Source organism: Botrytis byssoidea, assembly GCF_014898295.1.
Source record: "Botrytis byssoidea strain MUCL 94 chromosome Unknown BBYS_002, whole genome shotgun sequence".
NCBI classification, from domain to species: Eukaryota; Fungi; Ascomycota; class Leotiomycetes; order Helotiales; family Sclerotiniaceae; genus Botrytis; species Botrytis byssoidea.
In genome coordinates this window covers 2374583-2400115 of record NW_024065843.1, presented here as the reverse complement: position 1 = coordinate 2400115, position 25533 = coordinate 2374583, and the positions used below count along the sequence as shown (strand labels likewise).

At 24.2% G+C, this 25533-nt stretch overlaps 2 protein-coding genes across 2 annotated transcripts; one reads left to right on the top strand and one right to left on the bottom strand.

Annotated features, from left to right (window-relative positions):
* Positions 1 to 13810: 13810 nt before the first annotated feature.
* On the bottom strand, positions 13811 to 15378 carry EAE97_001459 (uncharacterized protein; the record flags this gene model as incomplete). Its single annotated transcript, XM_038871970.1, has 8 exons — positions 13811 to 13957; positions 14014 to 14124; positions 14192 to 14407; positions 14458 to 14570; positions 14613 to 14712; positions 14763 to 14976; positions 15038 to 15181; positions 15236 to 15378. 8 exons carry the CDS (start codon positions 15376 to 15378, stop codon positions 13811 to 13813), a joined length of 1188 nt encoding a protein of 395 aa, XP_038737871.1.
* Positions 15379 to 21561: 6183 nt separating this feature from the next.
* Positions 21562 to 23177, top strand: EAE97_001458 (uncharacterized protein). Its single transcript, XM_038871969.1, has 6 exons — positions 21562 to 21685; positions 21740 to 22057; positions 22106 to 22195; positions 22248 to 22605; positions 22655 to 22865; positions 22915 to 23177. The coding sequence occupies exons 1-6, from the start codon at positions 21667 to 21669 to the stop codon at positions 23062 to 23064; spliced, it is 1146 nt and encodes a 381-aa protein (XP_038737870.1). The 5' UTR covers positions 21562 to 21666; the 3' UTR covers positions 23065 to 23177.
* The last annotated feature ends 2356 nt before the right edge of the window (positions 23178 to 25533 follow it).

Here is a 25533-nt window from a genome sequence, read left to right as displayed (position 1 = left end):
ATATGATTTAACGTGTTTTATCAGTGAGTGGTTTATATCAGTGAATGGGTCATTTTGAAAATTATTTAAATCAAGCTTTTTAAAATATTAATATTTTAATAATTAATCATTATTTTTATGAATAAAAGATTTTAAAAATTAATTAAAATTTAGATTATTTATTGATCTAATTTTTATAATATGTTTTATTAATAAATGATTTATATTAATAAATAGATCATTTCGAAAATCATTTAAATCAAATTTTTTAAAATATTAATATTTTAATAATTAATTATTATTTTTTTGAAAAAAAAATTTAAAAATTAATTAAAATCTAGATTTTCTATTGATCTAATTTTTATAAAATAGTTTTATTATTTTCTAAAAAAAAAAAGGAAATTATTACAATTTTTATTATAAAAAAACTTTTCTTATAATAACAACTTTATAAATTCGAATTTCTTAAAACTAATTAGATTTTTGAGATTTTTATATATTCAAATATTTTATATCAGATTTTCAAAAAATTATATCTATAGATAAAGAAAGTACATAATTACATACAAACGAATTTTGTATATAAAATAAGTGATCTATTCATTAATATAAACCACTCACTAATAAAACACGTTATATGAAATACAGGTAAAGAAAGATTCTAGCTTCATTGTGTAATCAATGTACTATGAAAAAGATTGATTGTAGCAGGAATCACAAAAAGACTTAAGATTCTTGTAAATGAATAAACACGATATTAGATCCTCAGTATTGATTTTCTGTATTTCTACACCTATAAGAATGATTTCTTCAACGAGTATAGGAGGGGCTAGGTAGTCAATGAATAAATATGTACAGTAATTACTTGACCAAGTTGAAGAGTATCTTATATGAAATCTCATCTAGTTAGATCTTAGATTACTTTTCTGTTTACTAGTGATAAGTTTAGTATGACAACAGAATGAGCATAGGAATTTTGATTCAACCTCATTGCTGCCCAGTTGTGGTCTAACTGAGAAAGAACAAACTTCAATATCATATCTTCAATTTTTTTCTTTAGTTCTCACGAATATCAAGGTTATAAAAATATCATCTTGAGTTCACCAATTGTATGCGGATTGACCCATTACTACAATGAATTGACTTGTGAAGATCTCTTTAAATTTCAATTAAAATGATATAGAAACTGGCAAGATCAATGAAAAGTAACCAAAGATTTTGAAATATAAGTTTTATAATCAAATAATTGAAGAATGAATTTATTAAGAATTTCAAAAATTGAGAAGAATCGTTAATCTATATACCACAGATGATTATGAAGCTGACTTTGACACATAACCTAGTCAAGTTCTTAGGTAAAGTTCAAGAAAAATCGCGACTAAACCATGAAAATAGGAAGTAGGAGAATATGGGTACTTTCAAATTGATTCTAATAATTAAGCAAAATCCCCTGACAAAAGAATTTAAGAAAAATCGAGTGTGGTCAATATCGATAATACCAAAGGTAATAAATAGTAGTAAATGGAACCATATTGTTATATATTATTGGAAATAATGTAATCAGTGAAACAAAAATATATTCAAGATCATTAGAAATCATCAAAAGATCAATTATGATACGTTTTCTGTATCTAAAGTTTGTTTGTACGTTCTATTCATGATTTCCGAGGTACTTCAACAATCATGTGATCGATATGACACTAAATTAATAATAATATTAGTTAGATACATAGTTTAGTTTGATTCCACTTGTAACTGATATAAATTCCGAAGTATCCCTTTAATTTCAGCGTTTTTACTTGTACAAGCCTCTATATACAGCGTTATGACAAATTAGGTGATATCTGGAATGATATTTTTATACGATTAGGTCTTCATTTTTATTTTTAGATCAAAAATTATGCTATAGATAGCTTCTAATTTATCAAAGATTAATACATATGTATCTTATATATCTATATTTGTTGTAGGTTATGAAACTTTATGTCAACAACCAGTTTTCTTTATTTTTGTCCATTTCCATTTCGGATTCAAGTTTTGAACATTATAGCGTTCATTTAATTTTTTCAAGCATCTTCCCATAATTAACTAGAAACGTACTTTGCAGGCAATATTTCCATGCATTTTGATGTTGCCAAGTCCTAATCTAATGTTCAATTCTTTCATACAAATCAAATCCATTACATTAGTATATCAATATTCAATTTAGAATAGTATTCTTGTAATTTGGGACTTTGTAATAGAAAATTTAGATCATATATCTACTAATTACAATACTAATCATCAATATATGACTTGGAATATACAAAAGGGTTATTTACCACTCAATACTGAATATAAAAGTTAGCACTTAAATACAAGCTCACCCGCTCCTTTCCTATCATCATTTTGAAGAGAAAAGTCTACTGAACATAGAAAAATATTTATTTTCGTCCTAAATATGATTGATAATCATCAGATAGCGTGTACTTAGAAGACATGTTGACCACTAGACCTTCTCAACACGTTGAATCAAAGTGCTTTCTTGACAAGTTTTCTACAGCAACCTCAACTATAACATCAAATAAACTGATCCAGACGATTTCATAACCCCTATCTCATTTATCAAGAACATAATCCCAAGTCATTCCAATACATCACGACTCACACCATCATTCTATATTAGGCACCATATTTCCATGCTAGCTTAAGTTAGGTACCTCCAATAACATTTATACTTCCAATTCATCCCTTCATGCAAGATAAACGAAGCTATAATCAGACCAAGTGACGAAACTCATGATCATGGTTTTCATGTAAAGGTGCTCACGTGATTTGAATCACATGGCTTCATTCAAATGATAGAGATAGAACGTTTCTGAATCGAGTAATATCGTAGAGGAGTAATTAATTGACGAGACAATTGATGGTTTTACAAGTTATGATCGAGTGAGGTGCTTGAGGTAGTGTGATGCTTGGGGTGGTGAGGGACAAAAGAAAATGTTGAGGATCGGAACAGCGCAGAGTACTCTGGAAACTCAAGAAATAGGGGTACCTACACTTTATCTCCATGCTCCCTCCTAAATCTAATCAAGTATGTCGGGAAATCATTATTAGTATACAGAAACTTCATCATTGCTTCTATTTTTTGGTACTTTGACAAACAATTTCGACTTCTCCGTGAAGATACAGTGGGTCAACTACGAGACGCACTTCGCGAAGAGGCTACAAGATTAGAACGTTCTAATGGCAAGGTATCAAAAACACACCAAGGTCAGCAAGACTTTGTGATATCCCCAGCCTTTTCAGACAAGAGAGACGTACGTCTATGTTGCTAAGCATGAGTGAATATAAAGTGGAAGATACAGTTTGGATCGACACTCATATCTCAGCTTCTAAGATTCGACAATCACTCGTTGAATTTCCGAGAGTGGTTTTACCTTCTTTCCAGCCTACTCTACATGCGTTCTGGGGAATGAGTCGGAAGCTGAGTCTTTTATTCACAGAAGTTGTGGCGCTAGACGTAAAAGATTTTGCTGCCTCCGTAAAGCCTCCAGCATATGCGACTAGAAGAGGATTCAGTTCCAACCTTGAAGTTCTCACAGGTTCACTACTAACCTGAAACCTGGACAACACTTCGATTTCACAAAATTGAATGCAGAAGGGGGTAGATAACGAGGGGTTTCAGGAGCTAGCGGGGAGAGAATAAATGTTGGTGAAAAGTTGGCTCAGAGGAGCGTCAAAAAACCACCTCGAATTGTTCTGTAACTCAGCTATTCGGCCATCCCTCTTAGACCAATGTCGGAGTCGAAGCGCGTTGTTTTTCTTCACAAGAATTGGATCGAGCAAAGAAATGCACAACTCACCAACGATCTCATTCATGCACTAGATTCCTACTATGATTCCAAATCTGAGTTGGATAAATGCAACAGCGAATTAGATCTTCAGTGTCTTCAAGAAGTCCATATTATAGACCTAAGGACTTCTGGACTGGCAAGGAACATCGAGTTCCTCCAGTGTGTACAAGAAAAATTCATGCTTTGCGAAGAAGCTGGAGAAGTTCTTGAAGTATATTCTCTCACTGCATTACCCCTGTAGTAGCAAAGTCAATACTCAAAACGAAAAGAAATTCAACAAAATCCCTATATAAATTTTCTAATATATATCAATAATATATTTGTTATTGATGATAAACTTATTTTATTTATAATACAAAAGATTGACACTTTTTACAATCCGTTTATTATTGAATTTATAGAAAAAGAAAAAAGAAGAGCCCTGAGAAGGCCTTAGATATTTTTTGAATAAAATTATAAATAAAATAAACAAAAGAATATGTACATAAAAGCTGAAAAGGAAAATAGAGGAGTAAACACAGAAGCTAAAAGGAAGAAGAGAATGACCATAAAAGCTAAACAATAGGTGGAAAATATTAGTCAAAAGTTTAAAGGGGGATTTGTTTATTTCATTTTCGATCTCTTTTGATTAATAGTTTTACAAATGCTATACTATACAAAATAAACTAAATAAATAGGAATACAATCTAATTCAAATATAAATACATTATTTTTCTTCAAAGTAATTGTATTAAACTAAAACTTAATGACTTTTCAAATTCAAAAAATTAATTAAAACCCTATTAATTAGAAGAAGCTTTGTAATAAGTCAACTACCCCACTTTCCAACCACCCCCTCTTTTCGACCGCCTCAAAAACCACACTGCTTTGAGTAATTATAAAATTTATATTTTAAATAACTCAATAATACTTTAATTAATTAATTTGAAATTTTGATATTATTATAATTATAATATAAAGAATAAATATATTGAAAAAGATATTATAAAGATTCTTAAAGTAATTACAAATAAGTAAATATATAAAAAACTAATTTAAATTATAGTATTTTATATATTGTATTTTATAATCGAATATATAATAGAGCTTTATATTAAAAAGATATTCAAATACTTCAAAAGTTATTTTCAATTTAAAAGAATCAATTAATAGAATAGATATTAATATAGAAAGTTCTGAGTATTAATTCTATATATTATTAAATTAGAAAGATAATAGAGTATTTTCTTATTATATAAAAGAAGAATTCCTTATTTGAAAAGAAATAAATATATAGTTTTTTTAAAGATATTCTAATATTGGAATTAACAAATAATATCAACTTGATTTTATATAAGTTTTAAATATTATATTTAATATTATTAAGAAATAATTTCGAAATCTTATAATTCCTGAAATCAAAGCTATTAAGTTGATTAATAAATGGAATATAAATAAAGCAGATATAATAAAAAATTAGGATTTTAATAAATTAGTAATAGGAAGTATTAATCAAACATTTATTTAAAAAAAGCAATCTAGATCTTGAATTTGAATCTTTTTATAAAATGTATTTTAATTAATAAAAAAAGTATTATTCCTTTTGTAATATATAAGAGAAAATCAATTTAATAATAATAATTTCTAATTAATTTTATTTTATTTAAGGATTGGAATTTTATTATTATAGAAAATAAATAGATTATAGATACTATAGCTTTAGAATAATTGAAAAAGATTTATATTCTTCAAATTACTTTTATTTAATTGGAAAATTCAAGACTTTTTATTTTGAATGAATATAAAAGCTATAAAACTATAATATTTATATTAAAATACTTTAATAATAATATATATTTCTTATCTCTTCTATTACATATATTATATATATTATAATTTTCAAAAAGCTTTTTATAAGGATTCTAAGTTTATTGAGAAATGGTTTTAATTAGTTTCGAATATATAAGTGAAATATAATATTTTTGATTATACTATAATTTTAATAAAATAGGTTTTATAATAGATATAATATACTCTAGAATAATAACAACTAATATTAAATAAAATAATAGAAATAATATAATTAGATAATAGAGAATAGATTATAATGATTATATATAATAATAAAGAAAATGAAATTATGTTCTTATTTTTAATAGTTTAAGAATAGATTTATCTTTTTAATTAATATATTGAAATTGATTTTCCTATAAATTGAATTATTAAATCTATTTCTAATAAATGAATAAATAATAAGATAAATTTAGAATAATTAAAATATTTTAATAAATATATTAAAAATTACAGAAAAAGTGAATATCGAATATTAATATTAAATGAGTATAAAAGTTATAAATTAAAAGTGTCAAGGTACGGGTAAAGACTTATATTATACCATAAGGGTAGAAGAGCTATGGAAAAGTGAGGCTCTATTTATAAGAAATAAGACATACTAATAATCTATATCTAAAACATAAAAACAATTACAAAATATATAATTAACACTATAACAATATTCTTTACTTAAAATAATCAATTCACAATTATAATCAAAATACTTTAATTTCTATTATTAAATTAAAATAAATCTTTTTAGAAACAATAATTAATTAATAAAGTTTTTTAGGTTTATTTTAATCTTATTTTGAAAATATATTTGATATATTTAATATAAGTATTAATAAAGGATTAATAGAATTAAAAATAATAGATCTTTTAAAACCTATTCAAATTAATAAATCTAATTTATTTGAATTTATTAAATAAAAAACAATAATTACATTTTCCTAATTATAAAGATTTTTAATAAATTATTAAAATACTAAATAATATTTTTATTTGATTTGATAATGAAATTTATTTTTATTATAATAATTAAGGATTTTTTTGAATTTCTATTATTTAATTTCTTTATATATTTTATTATTCTTTTCGAAAATTTAATCTTAATTTCTATATAATTTAATAATATTAATAATATCCTAACCTAATAATTCTAATAAATGATAAAATAATTAAAATAATAAATTATAAAATACTAAAAAGATTTTAAAATTAATTAGGAATTAGAATAGGTAGATATATTTATAAATCTTGAGAATCTTATAAAGGCTATTCTATTTATTATTGCTTTTTTTATTAAATAATTAATTTTTATATTTTTTATATTTACTTATATTTTATTATTTTCTTTATATAAAAAAATATTGATATAGGTTTTGTTAATATAATCTTTATATTTCTGAATTAATTAAACTACAAATACTTTTAATTTAATTAAGATAAGATCAAATCGATTTATAATTTTATTGATTTTAAGAAACTCTTGTTTTCTTTAATATAATAGATTTAATAAAATAGATATAAATAGCTTGATATTGAAATATAAATAAAAATCATAATTAATAAAAAATGAAAATATATCAATAATTTCCGATATAATATTATTCAATACAAATTCTACAAATAAAAGCTAATCAAATTAATTATTCTAATAAAAGTTTATAAAAATATAAAGATATTATTTGATTATAATATTGATTTTTTTTTATTTGATTATTGGATTTGGAATAAAATAAAGAAGATTATTTTAAAATGATTAATAAATATTCGAATAAATATTTCCAAAATTTAGAAATAAATTGTGAATCTTTATTGAATATAATATTATTAGATATATTATACAAATAATAGATTTTTTTAATAAATCAGTTTATAAGTTTTTCTATAAATAATTTTACAATTAATATAAAATATTATATTTTAATTAAATGGTAGATAATTATAATAATATATTGATATTTTTTTTATAGCATTTATTAATTAATAGTAATATAATATAATCAATAAAAATATTAGATTAAAAATAAAATAATATTAACAATAATTCAAAGAATCCAAATATAATAAAGCGAAAAGCTTTTATTCGAAAATAAAATTGATAAGCTTATATAAATATTTCAATCTTCCTTAATATATTAAGTCATTAATATATACAAAAAACAAGGTCAATAATTTTGATATAGCTAAAATATTTAATTAATTCAATTGAATATATTTAATATATAATTTATATATAAAGTTTAATGAAAAAAAAAATAAAAAGATAATTGTAATAAAAGATTTTGTTATTTATTAATCTATAATCTTATAAAACTATTCAAAAATCTTTTTGGATTTTTAGTAATTAATAATAAATAAAAAGATTTTTAAGTATTATATATATAATAGTAATTAATTTAGATAATTCATATATTTTATTAATAAAATCATTAATCAGCTTATTAATATCAAGGATGATTATATTTATTAAAACTATAATCAGATTTAAATTATTATTTATTTATTAAATAATATCTTTAAATATAATAATATCAAATATTTTTTCTAAAAGATTATTTATAAGCGGTTTTTGATTCAATTATTATTAAAATCAATATATATTAAATAATCTTTTGCTTTATAATTCAAAATATTAGGGTGAATAACTTTATAACCAAATTGATATATAATATAGAAATTAAATCTAAATAAGAATTCAGTTTATTTAATTTATTATTAATTTAATATTTTTATTAATATAAAGTATTCGAGATTTTTATAATTAATAATAATCTTGAATAACTTTTAAGCTCTATATAATTCTGATTTTCATTTCTTTAATAATTTTATAATAATTAGAAATTCTTTATTATAAATCTTATAATTATATTCAATAATATTATATTTTAATAAAAAATATATTATTAGATATAAATATTTTTTATTATTATATTATAAAAAAATATTCTTTATAATTTAATTGAAAATATTAGTTTCTATAATTATATAATAATAATAATCAAATATAATAAGAATTAGAATAAAAAAGAAAACAGTTTTTAATATTTTGAAAACATTTTTTTAATTAAAGATTTAATTCTATATCTTTTCTTTTTTTAGAAGATAATTAAAAAGTTTTGTAATTTTAAAAAAGTTATAAATAAAATATTAATAAAAATTAGTAAAACTAAAAAAATATTAAAAATCTTTGAACTTAATTAATAATTTCTAGTTAAATATAATATTAACTTTTTCTAAATCTATTTTTATATTTTCTAAAATAATAATCAAATCAAAATACTTAATTCTTTTTATTTTAAATTTATATTTATTAATATCAATTTATAATATAATATTAATTAATTATTAAATTATTTTACAAATATATTTTCTATAATTTATAATATTCTTAAAATAAATAAAAATATTATTCAAATATATTATATAAATCCTATTTAGAAAATCAAAAAGGATATAGTTAATATAATTCTAAAATAAAATAAATATATTATAAAATCTAAAAAATATTATTAATAATTCAAATAAATCAAAATAAATAATAAAAGTAATTTTCTATTTATAACCTTTTACAATTTATAATTTATTAAAAATAATAATAATATCAAGCTTAATATAGATTTTAATATAGTAAAAAGTATTAAGGGTTTTTTTAATTAATAATAAAAGATATTAATTCTTAATAATAATATTATTTAATTTTTAATAATCTTAATAAATTCAAATACCTTCTTTAGATTTAATAGTTAAAAGAAATAAAATAATCAATTGAAAGTGAAACTTCTAAATAAATCCTTTATTCAAATTATTATTAAGTTATTTATAAACAATTTGAAATTCGATTGGGAATATTGAATAGTTTTTATTATATAGTAATTCTTTATTTAATATAATCTCGATTTTGTAATTTTAGAAATATTATAATAAAAATTTATTAATAAAAAAAGATAGAAATTCTAAATATAGATTATAAAGCTAGAAAAATAATTTATCTTGGATTTTTATTATAAAAAAAATAAATCGATTTGTTTTTTTTATAAACTTATTAATATTACTATTTATTAAATTATAATATAATTAAATAATATTTTCTATAATTATATAATATAGTTTGTAAGCTTTATTCAATTTGTTTTAGGATATTTTTATAATATAAGTATTTTAATTCTTATAAAATTATATAAAATTATTAGTTATAAAGAATTTTATATTCTATATTTCAAATTAAATATTTCATAAAATATTAAACAATTTATCTAAAAAGTTTAATAATATTAATATATATAATAAAAATAAAATATTTTGGTTTTATAATAATCTTTTATATATTCTGAAATTAGTAATTATTTAAATTAAAATTAATTTCAAAATTGATTAATTCGGGATTATTTTAGTTTGAATATTTATTTTATTATTAATATAATAAATATAATATAGATTTAATTTAAATAATACTTTGAGATTAATAATATCAGAATTTTTTTAAATATTTGGAATTTCAATAAATTTAAAAAGTACAAATTAATCTTGAAATAATAATAAGATATTTTTAAAGCTTTTATTAATGATTTTTTTTATAAAAACTAATTTTAAAATAAATTTTTATAAAAATGATTTAGAATTAATTAATATAATTTTATTATTTTTTAATAAAATTATTTTTTGATTATTGATTATATCAAGAATAATAATTACTATAAAATTAATAAAACAATGATATCTTAAGTAATATATAAATATAAATTTGAATATTATTATTAATTAATTAATAATAGAATTATAATATTAAAGCTATAAAAGATTAAGAATTATAAGATTTATAATTAATAAAGTAATAATATAAAACAAATTAATCTCTTTATAATTATTAATTTATATATTTAAAAATATATATTATAAAAAATATTGGAGAATTTTTTATTAATTAAAAGTAAATAACAAGTATAAAAGAAAAAATATATAAATATATAAAGCTTAAAGATAATTTTTCTATTAATAAAGTTATAGTTTATAGTTTTATTATCTATAAAACTAATAAGTGAAATAATTATATTAGATACAAAAAAGATTTCTATTGAGATTTTAAAAGATTTATTATTTATTAATTTAAGATATAAAGAATCCCTAAATATAATCAATTTTTTAATTTACAAAAATAAATTTCTTATAAAGAATCTCGATTTGTAATTATAAATTAAAATTAATCTTTTAATATATTTAATTAGAAAATTAAGTTTTTGCTTTTTTTTAAATAAATAGATTTCTTAATATATTCTTCTAAATTAATTTCTTAAATAAAGCTAAAGAGAATTAGAGAGGTATAGTATAATAATATAATTAAAAAATAATTAATAAATAGAAACAAATTTTAATATAAAAGAATAGTAGTATTATAATAGAATTCAGGGCTTTAATATTAATTAGTTATTAGAAAACAATTAATGTGAAAGATATATTTTATATTAATATTAATATTAATATTAATATTATATTTTATATTATTAGCTCTTTTTTTTTGTAATTGTTTTTAATATAATTAGACTTTTTATAATAAAAGTAAAAACCAAAATTAATATATTATCTTTGAATATAATAAGATGGAGAATATTGATTTTATTAAGCAATATTTAATTATATAGGGTTATTAAAAAGATTAGATATAAAAGGAGATATAATAGTGGTTTGCTTTTTATTATAAGATTTTGATTGTTTATAATTAAAGTTGATATTTTAATTTTTTTGTTAATTATTAAAATAAATCTTTTCTTTCAAATTATTATAAATATTTTATTATTAAATTATTTATAAATCAATATTGATAATAAAGGATTTATTAGAATAATTAATTAAAGTATTGATTAATTCTTATAAAATCTTAAGCTTAAGATTAGTAACTTATTATTCAATAATTTTCCTATATTTAATAACAAACTATTTGAATTTAATAATAAAGTTATTAAACGGAATTTTCTTTATCTTATATTTATTATAATCTATAAAAGTTTTATATAAAAAATTAAGAGTTTAATATTACTTATTCAATTTATATTAAATACTTATTACAATATATTATTTGAAAAACCAAAGATTAAAATTATATAGATTATTAGTAATTGTATTAAAGTATATCTAATTATTTGTATAAACAGAGCTAAAAAATAAGTTAATAAGAAATATAATCTTTTAAAATTCCAATTCATTTTTGTAATCTATAGTTAAATAATAATTAATTATATTATAGAATATTATATATTAATTCTAATATTTTATAATATTTTGCTTATTATTATTAAACTTTTTAAAGATAATAAAATACTTTTAATAAAACAAAACTTATAGATTATTATAAATAAAAATTTTCAATATTTCAATTATATTCTTTAATTCAATAATTTTTAAATAAATATTAATAATTTGGATTTATATTATAGCAATTTAAATTTATAATAAACTTATAATCAATTCGATTAATTCAAATATAACTTAGGCAATTATAAAGTGTATAGTATTTAAATCATTAAACAAATCTATAAATAAAAAAATATTAGTTTTAACAAAATTGAAAATATAATTCAAAAAAAAAAACTATAAGAATAAACTAAATGCAGATATTTGATTAACTATTTTTGAAACACTTTTATAATTATAAAACAATTTTGTAGAATTTCTGAATAATAATAATTAGGATATGTAATAGATTAATAATAAATATAATCGATATAATCGAATTATGATTTTAATAGGAATTTAATTAAAATAAAGTTATAATAGTTTCTATAAAGATAGTACAAATTGTTAAAATATAGGTAAAGATTTATATTGTATTATAAAAGTAAAAGAACTATGGAAAAGTAAGGTTCTATTTATAAAAGGTAGGGTACACTAGTGATCTATGCTTGAAACACGAAGGTAATTATAGAATACGTAGTTGGCGCCGTGACAAAAAGTTTTTTAAGTATATTATGAAAAGAATAATATTATATATTTATATTTATTATTATATTCAAATTATCTAATTTAATTATTTGATATAAATTATTTTAGTAATCTGAAATATTTATATAGTAATTAAATTAATAAATTTATTAGAATATATATCAATTATATTTTGAAAATTGAATTCTTTATAGTTTTTAAATTATATATAAAGAATTAATTATTTCTTAGAATATAAAAACAGAGTTTTATGAAATAGATTTAATTCTATTTAATTCTGAAATTGTGATTTTAAAATTAGATATTCGAATTCGTATATTTGTTTCTTTTTTTATTAATTTAAATTAATAAATCTTATAAATCTTTTATAATCCAATTAAACTTTTTTTTTAATTAATATTAATTAAATCTCAAATAACTTATTATCAATTAAGCTCTCCTATATCTATATTCGAAATTATATTAACTTTAGCTAAAGATATAAAAAGATTAGTTTATAAAAATACGCTTTTAAGTATAAAGAATTATATACCTCAAATAATAAATGAAATATTAACTAGATATTAATATATTAAAAAAACCTAATTATATCAAGAAAGAATATTTATTAAATAAAAGACTTTTAATATATTATTTTAATAAAAGATTGATATTCAGATTTAATATAATAAGCATTAAAAAGAAAGGAATTCTAATAAAGAAGTATTTTCTAATTAATATTATAATAAATATAGAAAAACAAAATATAATATAAGAATCTATCAAAATAATATAATAGATCCTAGATTATTAGATTTTTAATAATTTCAATCAATTGATTCAATTATTGTTGAATAATATAAGTTTGAAAGTATAAATTGAGGTGAAAGTGAGCTATTTAGTGATATAGACTACTCGGTATTAAACTACGTTATATGTATGAAAATTCTTCAGCATCGGAATAATATCGGTCCGATGCCGGTTCTATATCGATGCCCGTAACATATATTGATATTTTTGTTTTTCAAGAGCCTTAGATTAAAACTAAAAAGGACAATAATTAATTGGAGAGATTTTAATAAAATTACTACCCACCTATCGAAATAAATCATCACTAATAATAATCACTAAAAAAGTCCATGGAATAATAGTTAGTATTTGCCTGATATATTTCCCAATACAAAATCCTAATAGAAAGCAACAATCTTTTTCTTTCAAATCTGATAACTAGTTAACTATTTCATCCTTAAGTAACATGAGCATTATGTAGCGAATATCTGCTTCGAGAATATGCAATTGTGTAATGTCTCCATTGTAGAGAAATTTGTAACAGAGAATTTTATATCCTCTAACGTCTTCATTGGTTTGATTGAATCAGCAACTTCTGCACGAACTCCAAGCAATTCGGACTGCGAAGGTCAGTATCAGACATGGCATGTTCAAATGATAAGTATATTTGACTTACTGTATCCAAGTCTAACACGGTGAAAGCAGTCGTTGACAGAACTTCTTGCAGCTGTACTCTCAGATTGTTCTGGACTCCGCCATCGGCTGTAACGTGTACATCCAAGATTCCCTAAAGCTTGTCAGTACCACGGCATCTTACTTTGGCATCGAACAAAAGTTGGTGCAGTTTTAATTACCTCGACTATTGGATTGCTCAACACTTCTGGTTTGCTAGTCTCCGACACATCGACAGTGCCTTCATAGCTAGATTCAGGCAGAGCAGTCTCACCCTGTGCCATCGTTGCAGTAACCATCGGCATCGCTGCGGCGGTGAGCATCATACTACTGATATTGGCGATAGCCGGATCTTCATTGGTCCAAGCATTCACTTCTCGATCATGTTGTTCGAGTTCCTACTGAAGTCAGCTGCTAGCACAAACACATACACAGATAATCAACTCACATTCGCAACAGTGCTTCTGTTGAACTTGTAAAAATCATTGCGGAAGCCTTGTCCAAACTTCTTCTCGAAGATTTCTGGGCTCAGCTCGATCCACTCGTCCTTGAAGAAATCGCCTGAAGGTCAGCATATGTTATAGATTTGCAGTTGAAACATACTGAATAAAATAACCCAGTTGTTGTAGACCTCGAGCTTTCGGTAAGCTTGAGCTGCCTGGAGTCGCGCACTATACAGGTCGTCGATCGCTTTTCGGAGTTTCTATTTCACGTAAGTTGATTCTTCAGGCCGTCTTTGGTGGGCATCTTTACCTCTCTCTCTTGTCCTCCATTTATGACATCTATTAAACCTGCGACTAGAGCTACCACCCCCATTGCGGCGCTGACACCAGCGAAAACGGACCACCCCACTGGACCAGAGATAACGGAAAACAACACGAGGCCTCCAAGGACTATTCCACTGCCGGCAGCCACTATACCGCTGATAGTCAGCAAGAAGTTGTCTAGCCAGTGTTCCTGTGAAAGACTAGGAGAATAAGCACGATTCTTGGACAAAAGTTTTAGCCGGAAAAACGGCCTTTTCCCACCTTGTCTTCAGAGTTGTCCACTCCTTGAGGGCATCCCCACTCAATGTGCTGTTGACCTTGCTCACAAGATCGTCAAGCGTGGTGTATCCGAATTTCTTGAGATACGCGTCAATTCGACCGCGCACAACTGGCTCAAGGCTATCACTATGCATATTCGATGAGCTGTTGAAACGCTTAGGATAGCATGTTATCTCTTACAGTGTTTTTTTGTGTTCGTTAAACGTTGCACACCACCATTTTGTTTCGTTCGAGAGCTGTTCAGCACGAGCTCTTCTCTTGGGATTATCAGGATAGAAGATATCACCAATGCCGACTTCTGGCATGCTTGAACCGCCTCCCATTTTTGCAGCTTTCAGATTGTCGCCCAAATGACAGTGTGAGGTAACATAAATGAACAAGTTTTAGACCTACTCAGTCAAGTTGAGAAGCTGAAATCTTGCCCTTACTTTTGGAACCATTCAGAACAAATAAGCACCAAATGCATTGCGACTGAGCTTATTCTACTTTTTATGAGTGCGCACTTCGTAACGTGTCATCAAATTCGAACCCTTGCTGGAGAAAATCGTGCTAATTGCTCAAGCTGCAGAAGTCTCACATGTCAAACACAAAATTAAAACCATTTCCGTTGGTGAAGGAGCTCACGATTCAGCTCATGCAGCTAAAGATCTACACCATACAGAAGTGCATTGAGAAGAAGTCTTACCAGCTCCTTGACATTGAAGCCACAACGAGCCTCTGTGACTTTAGGTTCCGATTCAGCAGGTATCAATTCTGCGTGTACAGTGCATTTCACTTAAACTGATTCACGTCCACGTACCAGCTCGCTCTACGCAAGCCTCGTCACTAATTAGTGTGCAACTCCACTATAAGCAATAGGAAGAGGAGAAAGAAGCGAAACCGCAGGCCCTAGCTTGCTTATTCGGCACGTGACTAGCTGAGAATGACCATCCCTCTCATTCTTAGACCACACGGTGATTATATTATTTTTGGCCTTGATTTCGAGGCAGGAGCCTCTCAAAGGTTTATCACCATAGGGTTCGAAACAATTTGATTCCGGCTTTGATAAGAATCTCAATAATTCGTGAATTTTCGATTTTTCACTTAAATATTTTAAAATCAATTAATTATTATATTACTTTAATATAATTCCAATTTATGAAACTAATTTTTCTTATTATTTTAATATATTTTTTATTATTATAATTCTATTCTATTAACGTAGTTTATTAGCATGTGGGTTATATCAATATATGAGTCACTTCATTTTATATGTCACGGGGTAATACTAGCCCTTCCCGTCCTGTTCTGCTATATATGTGAGAGTAAGATAGAACTTTCAATTCTATCTTCTAACGTGGTTTAATACTGAGTATACTATATCATCAAATATACTACTTTTATCTCAATTTGTACTCTTTAACTTCAATATGTGATTTATTAATTATTTATTATATAATCAAATAGAAAAGAAGCTTAAATACTTTTAGCTATCAAAGTTATTTAAAAAATAAAAAACTTAATATTCGAAAAATTATTAAGCTATATGATATAATGTATATAATATTTCTTTATAGAATAAATAATTTGTTTTTTTATACAAAAATTCAAGTAAATAATTATAAAATAATTGATTTAAAAAAGAAAATATTTATTTAATATATAATTAATATAAATATTAAAGGATTGTTATTTAAATTAAATAATATAGAAAATATAACAAATTATATTTTTTAATTATAAGGAGTAAAAAAGGTTGAAAAGCTTTGGGCTTATTGATTTGTAAAGTATTATATAAAATTAAAAATATATTTTAATTATATTTATAATTTCTAAAAAACTTTTTAAAAAGATTTTAAGTTTATTAAAAATTGATTTTATATAATTTCAAATATATGAGTAAAATATAATATTCTCAATTACGATTTCTATAATTTTAATAAAATTGACTTTATAATAAATATAATATACCCTAAAATGATTATAATTAATATTAAATGAAATAATAAAAGAAAAGTAATATAATTGAGTAATTAAGAGTAAATAATAATAATTATATATAATAAAAATGAAAAGAATATTATACCTTTATTTCTAATAATTTAAAAATAAATATATCTTTCTAATTGATATACTAAAATCGATTTTTCTATAAATTAAATTATTAAACCTATATTTAATAAATAAACAAATAATAAAACAAAACTAAAATAATTAAAATACTTCAATAAATGTATAAGAAATCGAATTAAAAGCAAATATAGAATATTAGTATTAAATGAATATAAGAGTTATGAATTAATATTATTTCAAAACTATTATAAAAAGAATAATATTAAATATATATATTTATTATTATATTCAAATTATTTAATTTAATTTTTTAATATTAAATATTTTAATATTTTAAAATAAGAATATAATATTCAAATTGAAAGGTTTATAAAAGCATATATTTAATATATCTCAAAAATCGAATTCTTTATAGCTTTTAAAATTGTATATTAATAATTAATTATAAATCAGAATATAAAAACTGAATTTCAAAGAATAGAATTAATTCTATTTAATTCTAAAGCTACATTTTCTAAATTCAATATTCAAATTTATATATTCATTTTTTCTTTTTTTGATTTAAATCTCTAAATCTCTTAAATACTTTAGAATTCTATAAAAACCCTTTTTTAATTAATATTAATTAAATTTTAAATAATCTATTATTAATTAAACTCTTTTATATCTATATTCGAAATTATATTAATTTTAATTAAAAATATAAAGAAATTAACTTATAAAAATACACTTTTGAATATAAAAATTTATATATTTTAAAAAATAAATAAAATATTAAATAAATATTAATATATAAAAAACTTAATTATATTAAAAAGGAATATTCATTAAATAAGAGACTCTTAATATATTATTTTAATAAAAGATTAATATTCAGATTTAATATAATAAATATTAAAATAAGGGAAATTCTAATAAGAAAGTATTTTTTAATCAATATTATAATAAATATAGAAAATCAGATTATAATTCAAGAATTTATTAAAATAATATAATAAATCCTAAATTATTAGATTCTTAATAATTTTAATTAATTAATTTAATTGTTATTGAATAATATAAATTAGAAAGTATAAATTGAGGTAAAAGTAGTATATTCGGTGATATGATGTACTCGGTGTTAAACCACGTTAGTCTTTTGAGCTTTTAACTCAGTGGTAAAGTTTTTGAATACTTCCAGAAGTGATCCCGTGATATTATATACAAAATTCGTCTATACGTAATCGTGCACTTTCTTTATTAGCCAATAGAATTCTTCCAAAATCTATTATATAAAACCTGATTTTTCAAATATTTCAAAATTCTAATTTCTTTTTCAAAATTCTAATTTGTATTAAAGTTATCAAAGAAAAAGAGATTTTGTAACGCAAAGTGTAACAATTTTGAGCTAAAATAAATTGTTAAAAAAAACCCTAAATATTATAAATATTCCATTTTTATTATGATTTTTTATGATTTTTTCTTTTAAAAATAATGATTAATTATTAAAATATAAATATTAAAAAAACCTCGATTTTAGTATATTTTCGAAGTGGCTCATATGCTGATATAGCCCACATGCTGATAAATTACATTATATATAAATATAATATTAAAAGTTAAAAGTAAAATTTTTGAATTCCAATATTTTTATTAAATTAAACATTTATTCTTTTTGGAATTTATTATTATTATTATTCTAATTAAATATATATATATTCTAGAGATCTTATTATTCATTTTATTCTTTTTATATAAATAGAATTCTAAATAGTAAAGATTATTATTGATTTCGAAAAGGTTAGATACTCTTAACTCTAAAATTGTATTTTTATTTTAAATCTAAATGCTTTAAACTTAAGATATTTAGTTTATTAAGACAATTCAATTAATATTATCTTTAATATTAGTAAAGATAACTAAAAATAAATAAAAATAATTTAACTAATTTGAAAAAGATTCTTTTCAATTGAATATTATAGTAATAATATATTCAATTAATTTAAAGTTGATTTATATAATAATATTAATTGAGCTTCTTTAAGTATCTTAATTAATTTTTCAATAAATAGTAATTAAAAGAGTAATATATATTATTAAAAAATTTTATCTAATAGATTTAATTCCTTATCAAAAATATAATCAAAACTCTTACACTCTTAAAGAAATAAACAGCTTCTCAATTTCTGATTAATTCGAATAATTATTAATAAACACAATAATACTAAAAAGATTAATATGAATAATAACCTCAAAATATAGAATGATTTATTATCGACGAAGAGATTCTGAATATTGAGATAAATTATTTCTGTATTTCACTACGTCACAATAGGCTATGAAAGTCTATGACATCATTTTGGTCAACTGATGTCAACGAACGAACAGCAAGACCAAGTCGCACATCTGCCGCATTAGTATATCCTATTTGATCGACAGCACTTGACTTGAGCAAATATTGCGCCATTCATGACTTTTCGTAATCGCACGCGGCGCCCGTTTTGAGTAGTCAATCCAAGTCAATCTTCAACTTGTGGACAATCATTTTCTGCTAGTTGAATTAAACTGGTGACAGCTAAATCTCATACGTGGCGCTACTATTCTCATGCCTCTAAAGGTCATAACATTGCCTCGTGATTGCGTAACATGCGTGAGGGACGTGTTACTGGGTAAAAGGCAATAACATCCACCCATCATCGCTTATCATGTGTTGCCACATGGAGGACTTCGTCACCCCGGCATGAGTCTACTTAACTTCCGATGCGCATCATTACCTTAAAAAATTCCTGAGACCCCACATACGAAAAGGAATTGTCAAGATAAACCTACCCCACCTTGCAGAAAAGGGTACACTTACAAGGGGAATTATGCTTATCTAGGCGGTCGTAGAGTAGTCCTTCACATATACCACAAAAAAGTCACTATAACTTAACACCTCAGATAGAGGAGAGGAGGGGGAGACTCTACATAGCACTTCACAAGATATACTAGAAGTTGAGTGGGAACTGACTACCGTTTCTAAACTACTAGAAGAAGGACTATAAATACTAGCTACAAGAATATGCCACGTGACCAGCACAAGGTTCCGCTCACACTATGAGGAAAGGCTTACAGTAGAACTTGATTATACCGGACTGGGATATACCGGAATCTTCAATATACTGGAATAATTTCCTGATTTGGACACTTTTTATATAGCAATACCGGATTTTTAGGCAAAACCGGAATACCGAACTAATTTTTCACAAATCCGGTATCAGTTTTGGTAATGGATTTAGCTGAATAAACTTGATTGGGTGCTATCACATAATATTTTTTCGAAAATATCGGGTTTTGAAATCAAATTCGGATATAAATATTAGTGATAGTACTTAGACCATTATTTTTTATACCGGATTTGATTGGTTAAATATTTGATTCTGGTATAACCAAGTTCTACTGTATTGGGCGTCAAGAACCGATTAAAATGCCTTCAAGAATATGCTTATATTGATAGTTCTCTATAGCGGGTTGTGTTTGCATGAAAAGACAAGTGGAGAGACTAGTTTTCGGCAAGTGGACCACTCGAATAGTCCCTCAAGGTTCAGCTTTAGACTTCGACGTCTTGGAACCTAGGATTAAAGTGGATAGTATGCTACACTGTGCTCACAATTTGACATAACACATTTCGCAGCTGCAAAGAATCTGACGACTTGTAGCTTACCAGATAGTAATGCATATATTCTACCTTCTACCACCTCTATACTCCGTATTGTCTTAAATAAGGAATATAATATACATTCTTTGCGGACTGGCGCCGGCGAGACTTGCTCAAATCATTGAACTTGTAATCTCGTGCTTGAAGTTTGTGCTCCTAGCTCCAAATCTTGAAAAGTCAAATGTGAACTTCGAATCGGTGCCCGCATTGCATCCTCCCGCTGTGACAGAAAGATGACAGCTGAGCTGTTCGATGACATATCTCCTTTCACTATTGGCGTAGTTAATTCAATTTCTGAATGACTGGCGTTGTCATTGGCTGCTGATGGCTTTGCATACAGGAAATGGCACATGAAAAAGATCCTTCCTGCACAAACTTGGAGTATCGAATATTTCCAAAACTTGTTTCTTTCCCAGTCGACGAATGCTGACCCTAAACCAAGTCTACACTAAAGCAAAATGTAAGTACTAACGATCAGATATAGATACGCGTCTGTGATACAGATTCCATCATACAGTAGATGTGGATCAGTATGCTTTCATGTATGTACATTTTTTGGCCATAGACCCACAGCAAATGCACTCGAATTAGGTTAGGGTTTCCTACACTACTTCAGACCCTTATCAGCCTCACATCATAGTAGAAGATTCTGTCATATCCTAGTGCTAGTCATGGATCCACTTATGCGTCATCAAAGTGAGACTATCGAGGGGAATTAAACAACTCAGCAAAGGGAGAGCGCAGATACTTAAAAGATAGAAATGATAGAAATTGACGATTTTCCGTAAATTCGATTTATAGACAGCTACTTTCTTGCTACAACAACCAAGGCTTGCTCTAGACACTTCAGATTGTCCAATCTCCATAACATACAGCAGTAATCATGGCTATGTTCTTTACAGGCAAGCTCTAAGACTTGCCATGATAGGACGGACTGAGTGCTAATTATGGTACAGACAATAAGTTTCGACAACAGCGCGTTACAGATCTTGTTAACCAATCTGTGATGATTCAAGATGAAATGAAAAGAGTGGATGCAAAATGGAAGGAGAACGACATACGCGCATACCACTACCTCGAAAAAGTTTCTAAAGCAGCTGGTTATCCTACGCCCCAGGACTACATAACCGCGGCTATGGATAGGCTACCCGAGAAGGAAAAGTCAGAATGGTATAGAAAGAGAGATGAGGCAGTTAAGCTCAGTGAGGATATGAAGATTGCTTTTGATGTTGCCGGTGGTGTCTTCGCTCTGGCCGTTTTGGGGCGATTAGGAAGTAAGTCATCTTCGAAAATGACCCACACGCCTTGGCTAATCCATCCAGCTACCGAGCGAGGACTTGCTCTGCTCGGATCCCTGGTCAGATACTCTGGTCTCCGAGTCCTAGCGAACGTGGTCGCTCGGGGTGCCACAGGTATGTGAATGATCAGCTTGAGATCGAAGCCCTCATTGCTTATTGTAAACAGAACTTGGACCTCTTGCTGCGAATGCCATCAAATTAATTACTGAATGCTTCAAAAGTAGTGCTGCTGAAGTGTCGGCTGCACGTGATGCTGGTCTGGTTGGGGACGTAGCTCAGGAAGCAAAATTGTTCACTGAGGCTGCAGAATCAGGCATAGCAATTGAGAAGGGTGTTGGTGGCGCCGCCGAGGTCGCCGCTGAAGGATCCGAAGCAGCGGCCGAAGGTGCACAGGTTGTAGGACGAGGAATGCGCTACTTCAAGATCGCGGGCAATACATTGAGCGTAGCCGCCGCTTTAGTGACTGTTGGTGTTCTAATTTTCGACGCAGTTGAAGGCGCCAAACAGAAAGCTGAGCTAGAGAAGTATGAATTATCGAAAAGGGAGAGAATTGCTGCTAAAGAAAAATGTTAGGAAAACACTTGAGTATCTTGCAAAGAGATTTTCAATCAAACAGGGCGCTATGAGACTTGACCAAGCTTTTACTAACTTTCTAGACATGACAAAGCTCATTGTAAAGGAGGATGCTTATAATGACCTGGTGGCTGACGGAACTATTACCGAAGAGAAAAAAGAAGAAAAAATGAAAGCGTTAGTTCAAGTTATGGTCTCCAGCTACAAAGAGGTTTGAACCCTGTCCTTGTCTTTGAGATTTGTTAACTCAGTTATTATAGTCTTTTACCATTATCGAAGATCAGACAATCCTTGATCAGCTCAAGAGTATTGATACCACAATGAATTCTTGGACCGATGAAGACAAAGGTCTTGAAGAAATCAAACAATGGCTTCGGAAACATCCAGCAGATCAATCAGAGAAGCAGTAAGACTATAGTAAAGAACTATAATCCATTATAATATGTGATAATGTAAAGGAAACTTATATAGGATATAATAAGACTAGAATGAATCTATAGAGTAAAGAAGTTTACTTGTGTAATAAAATGTTAATAATACGATTTGATTGCTTTAGGAGTTATGATCTAGCTAATTGTTCTGAAAGGAATAACATTTATTTCTTTTACACGGCGCTCAATTTTCGATATCATGCTTTTCCTAAAAACAATATTCAGTTAAGGTAAATATCCCTACCTCTTATACACAGTGCGTTTTACCCAGTAAAATACGAAGCTCAGGTATTTTTTGTATAGGAAATTTATTACAATATTTTATATACAATCTCTGTTATATGTAAAAATTAGTATAGCTTCAAGATTATGAATTGTAATGATTCGATTCCTTTCAGGTTCCCTTCTTAGTCACCTAGCTTCTAGGACCTTGACCCATCACGTGACCCATTGATATATATAGTCCAGAGCTCTTATAGTTCTCTTCTTGTTCTTTTCTTCCTTCTCTAGTTTTAGATTCTAAGATAGAATTGAATCTTTTTATAATAGTCCTTTATATAAGATGTCTATATTCTAATTAATAAATCATAGTACTCTATTCCACCTATCCTAGTTTTATATATACTCATCTACATATAAAAGAATTCTAGATATTAAAAATAAGATTTATAGACTGTAAAGACTCTATAATATAATATTAAATAATAATATTTAGAGTTTAGATTGAAAAAGATTAATCAAAAATAACTTTTTAAAACTTAAAAGTATTAATATTAAAATTACTTATATTAAATATCTCTCGGCTTACTCTTTTCATAGACTTTTAAGATTCTTATTAATCAAAATTCTATATAAAATTGATTAATATTAATAAAATGATTCAAACAAATTATTTTGTATACGAAACTAGTATTATTAATATAAATTTCTAATGATTTTTATTATAGATATATAAAATCTAATTTATAGATTTAGATTTACATAGTCTATAGTTATTAAATATAAGCTTATCAGAATCAAATTATCAATATTCAATCTTTAATTTTTCAATATTCAATCTTCGATTTTTCGATTTTTCAAATTTTAATCTTTCAATATTTAGTATTTAATCATTCAATTGTTACGTGATTGAATATAATAGAAGTTATAAGATTTACTACTATACTAGATATACAATTTATTCAAAAGGCATAGTATTAGGAATCGATTCCTGATAGCTTACTACTATATTTATATACTTGTGTAACAGAATTATAGAAATGAATAATTAAAAATATTTTTATAAGATTTAATGGTTTTGAAAGTATTATAAAAATTAAATTATTAATAGGATTTTTAAAAATAAATGAGAAAATTTCAAATAGATATAGAAATATACAATTTATAAGATTTCTATTATAAATCAATTATTTCGAGATAATCATAAAAATGAATTATTTACTAAGTTTTGATTTTTAAAAAATTATTTTAAAGAAATTATCATAATAAATTACTTATAAGATTTTCATTATAAATAGATTATTTGAAAAGAATCACAAAGATAGATTATTTCTATATGTTACGAGAGCTGCCTCTAGAGTCACATGGAAGTGTCTAGAGATCTCTCGAAATAATTTAGGCTAGACTTCAAATAGAAATTCAATAAGATTATAACTATAATTCAATATTTTATTATCTGTGTGAACAAGGGTATTCACTTCAAAGGAATGACTTCAAAGGAATGACTTTAATATAATAACTATTATATCAAAGGGATTAAGTAAATGCAAAAGAGACTAGCTCTTTTAATAATATTTATATAAACCCTATTACTTTTCTATATAACTAAATTTTTAGATAAAATATAATTAGATATACAAAACCTATAAATATATAAATACTATATTTTTTATATCCTATTCGAATTAATATTAATTAATAATATTACAAATTACTTTAAAAATTAATTATTCAAAATATCTTTTTATTTTTATTCTTTTATTTCTATTATCAATATTATAATATTTTAAGTAAATTTATTAAATAAATAATCTGATTTATTTATATTTATAGTTATAGGAGTTTATAATAATATTTTTTCTTATTTTTATTATAACAAAATTGTACTTTTAGAAATTAAAGTTCTTTGGAATAAGGAAAAAGATAATTTAAGAAATATAAAGTTCAAAGGGGAATCTCAGAATTTTTTTTTTGAAGGATTTTTCTATAATTAAATAATTCTAAAAAGAGTTTATATTTCGATTTATAATTAAATATTATATTAATAATTATTTTCAATTTAGAATTATTATATATTTAAAAATAAAAATTATTAATATATTCCTTTAGAAAATAATTATATATAATTTTGAGATTATTCAATAATCTTGGATTAAGAATATTAATAAATTAATATTATATAATTTCTAGAGATTTCTATAAAATTATAAAATATATATTGATTTTAAT

Bases quoted from the DNA above. Each gene is read 5' to 3' on its own strand.
- EAE97_001458 (XM_038871969.1), top strand. The intron at 22,196-22,247 runs GTATGTGAATGA...TATTGTAAACAG, and splicing joins GGTCGCTCGGGGTGCCACAG to AACTTGGACCTCTTGCTGCG. The intron at 22,606-22,654 runs GTATGAATTATC...GAAAAATGTTAG, and splicing joins CAGAAAGCTGAGCTAGAGAA to GAAAACACTTGAGTATCTTG.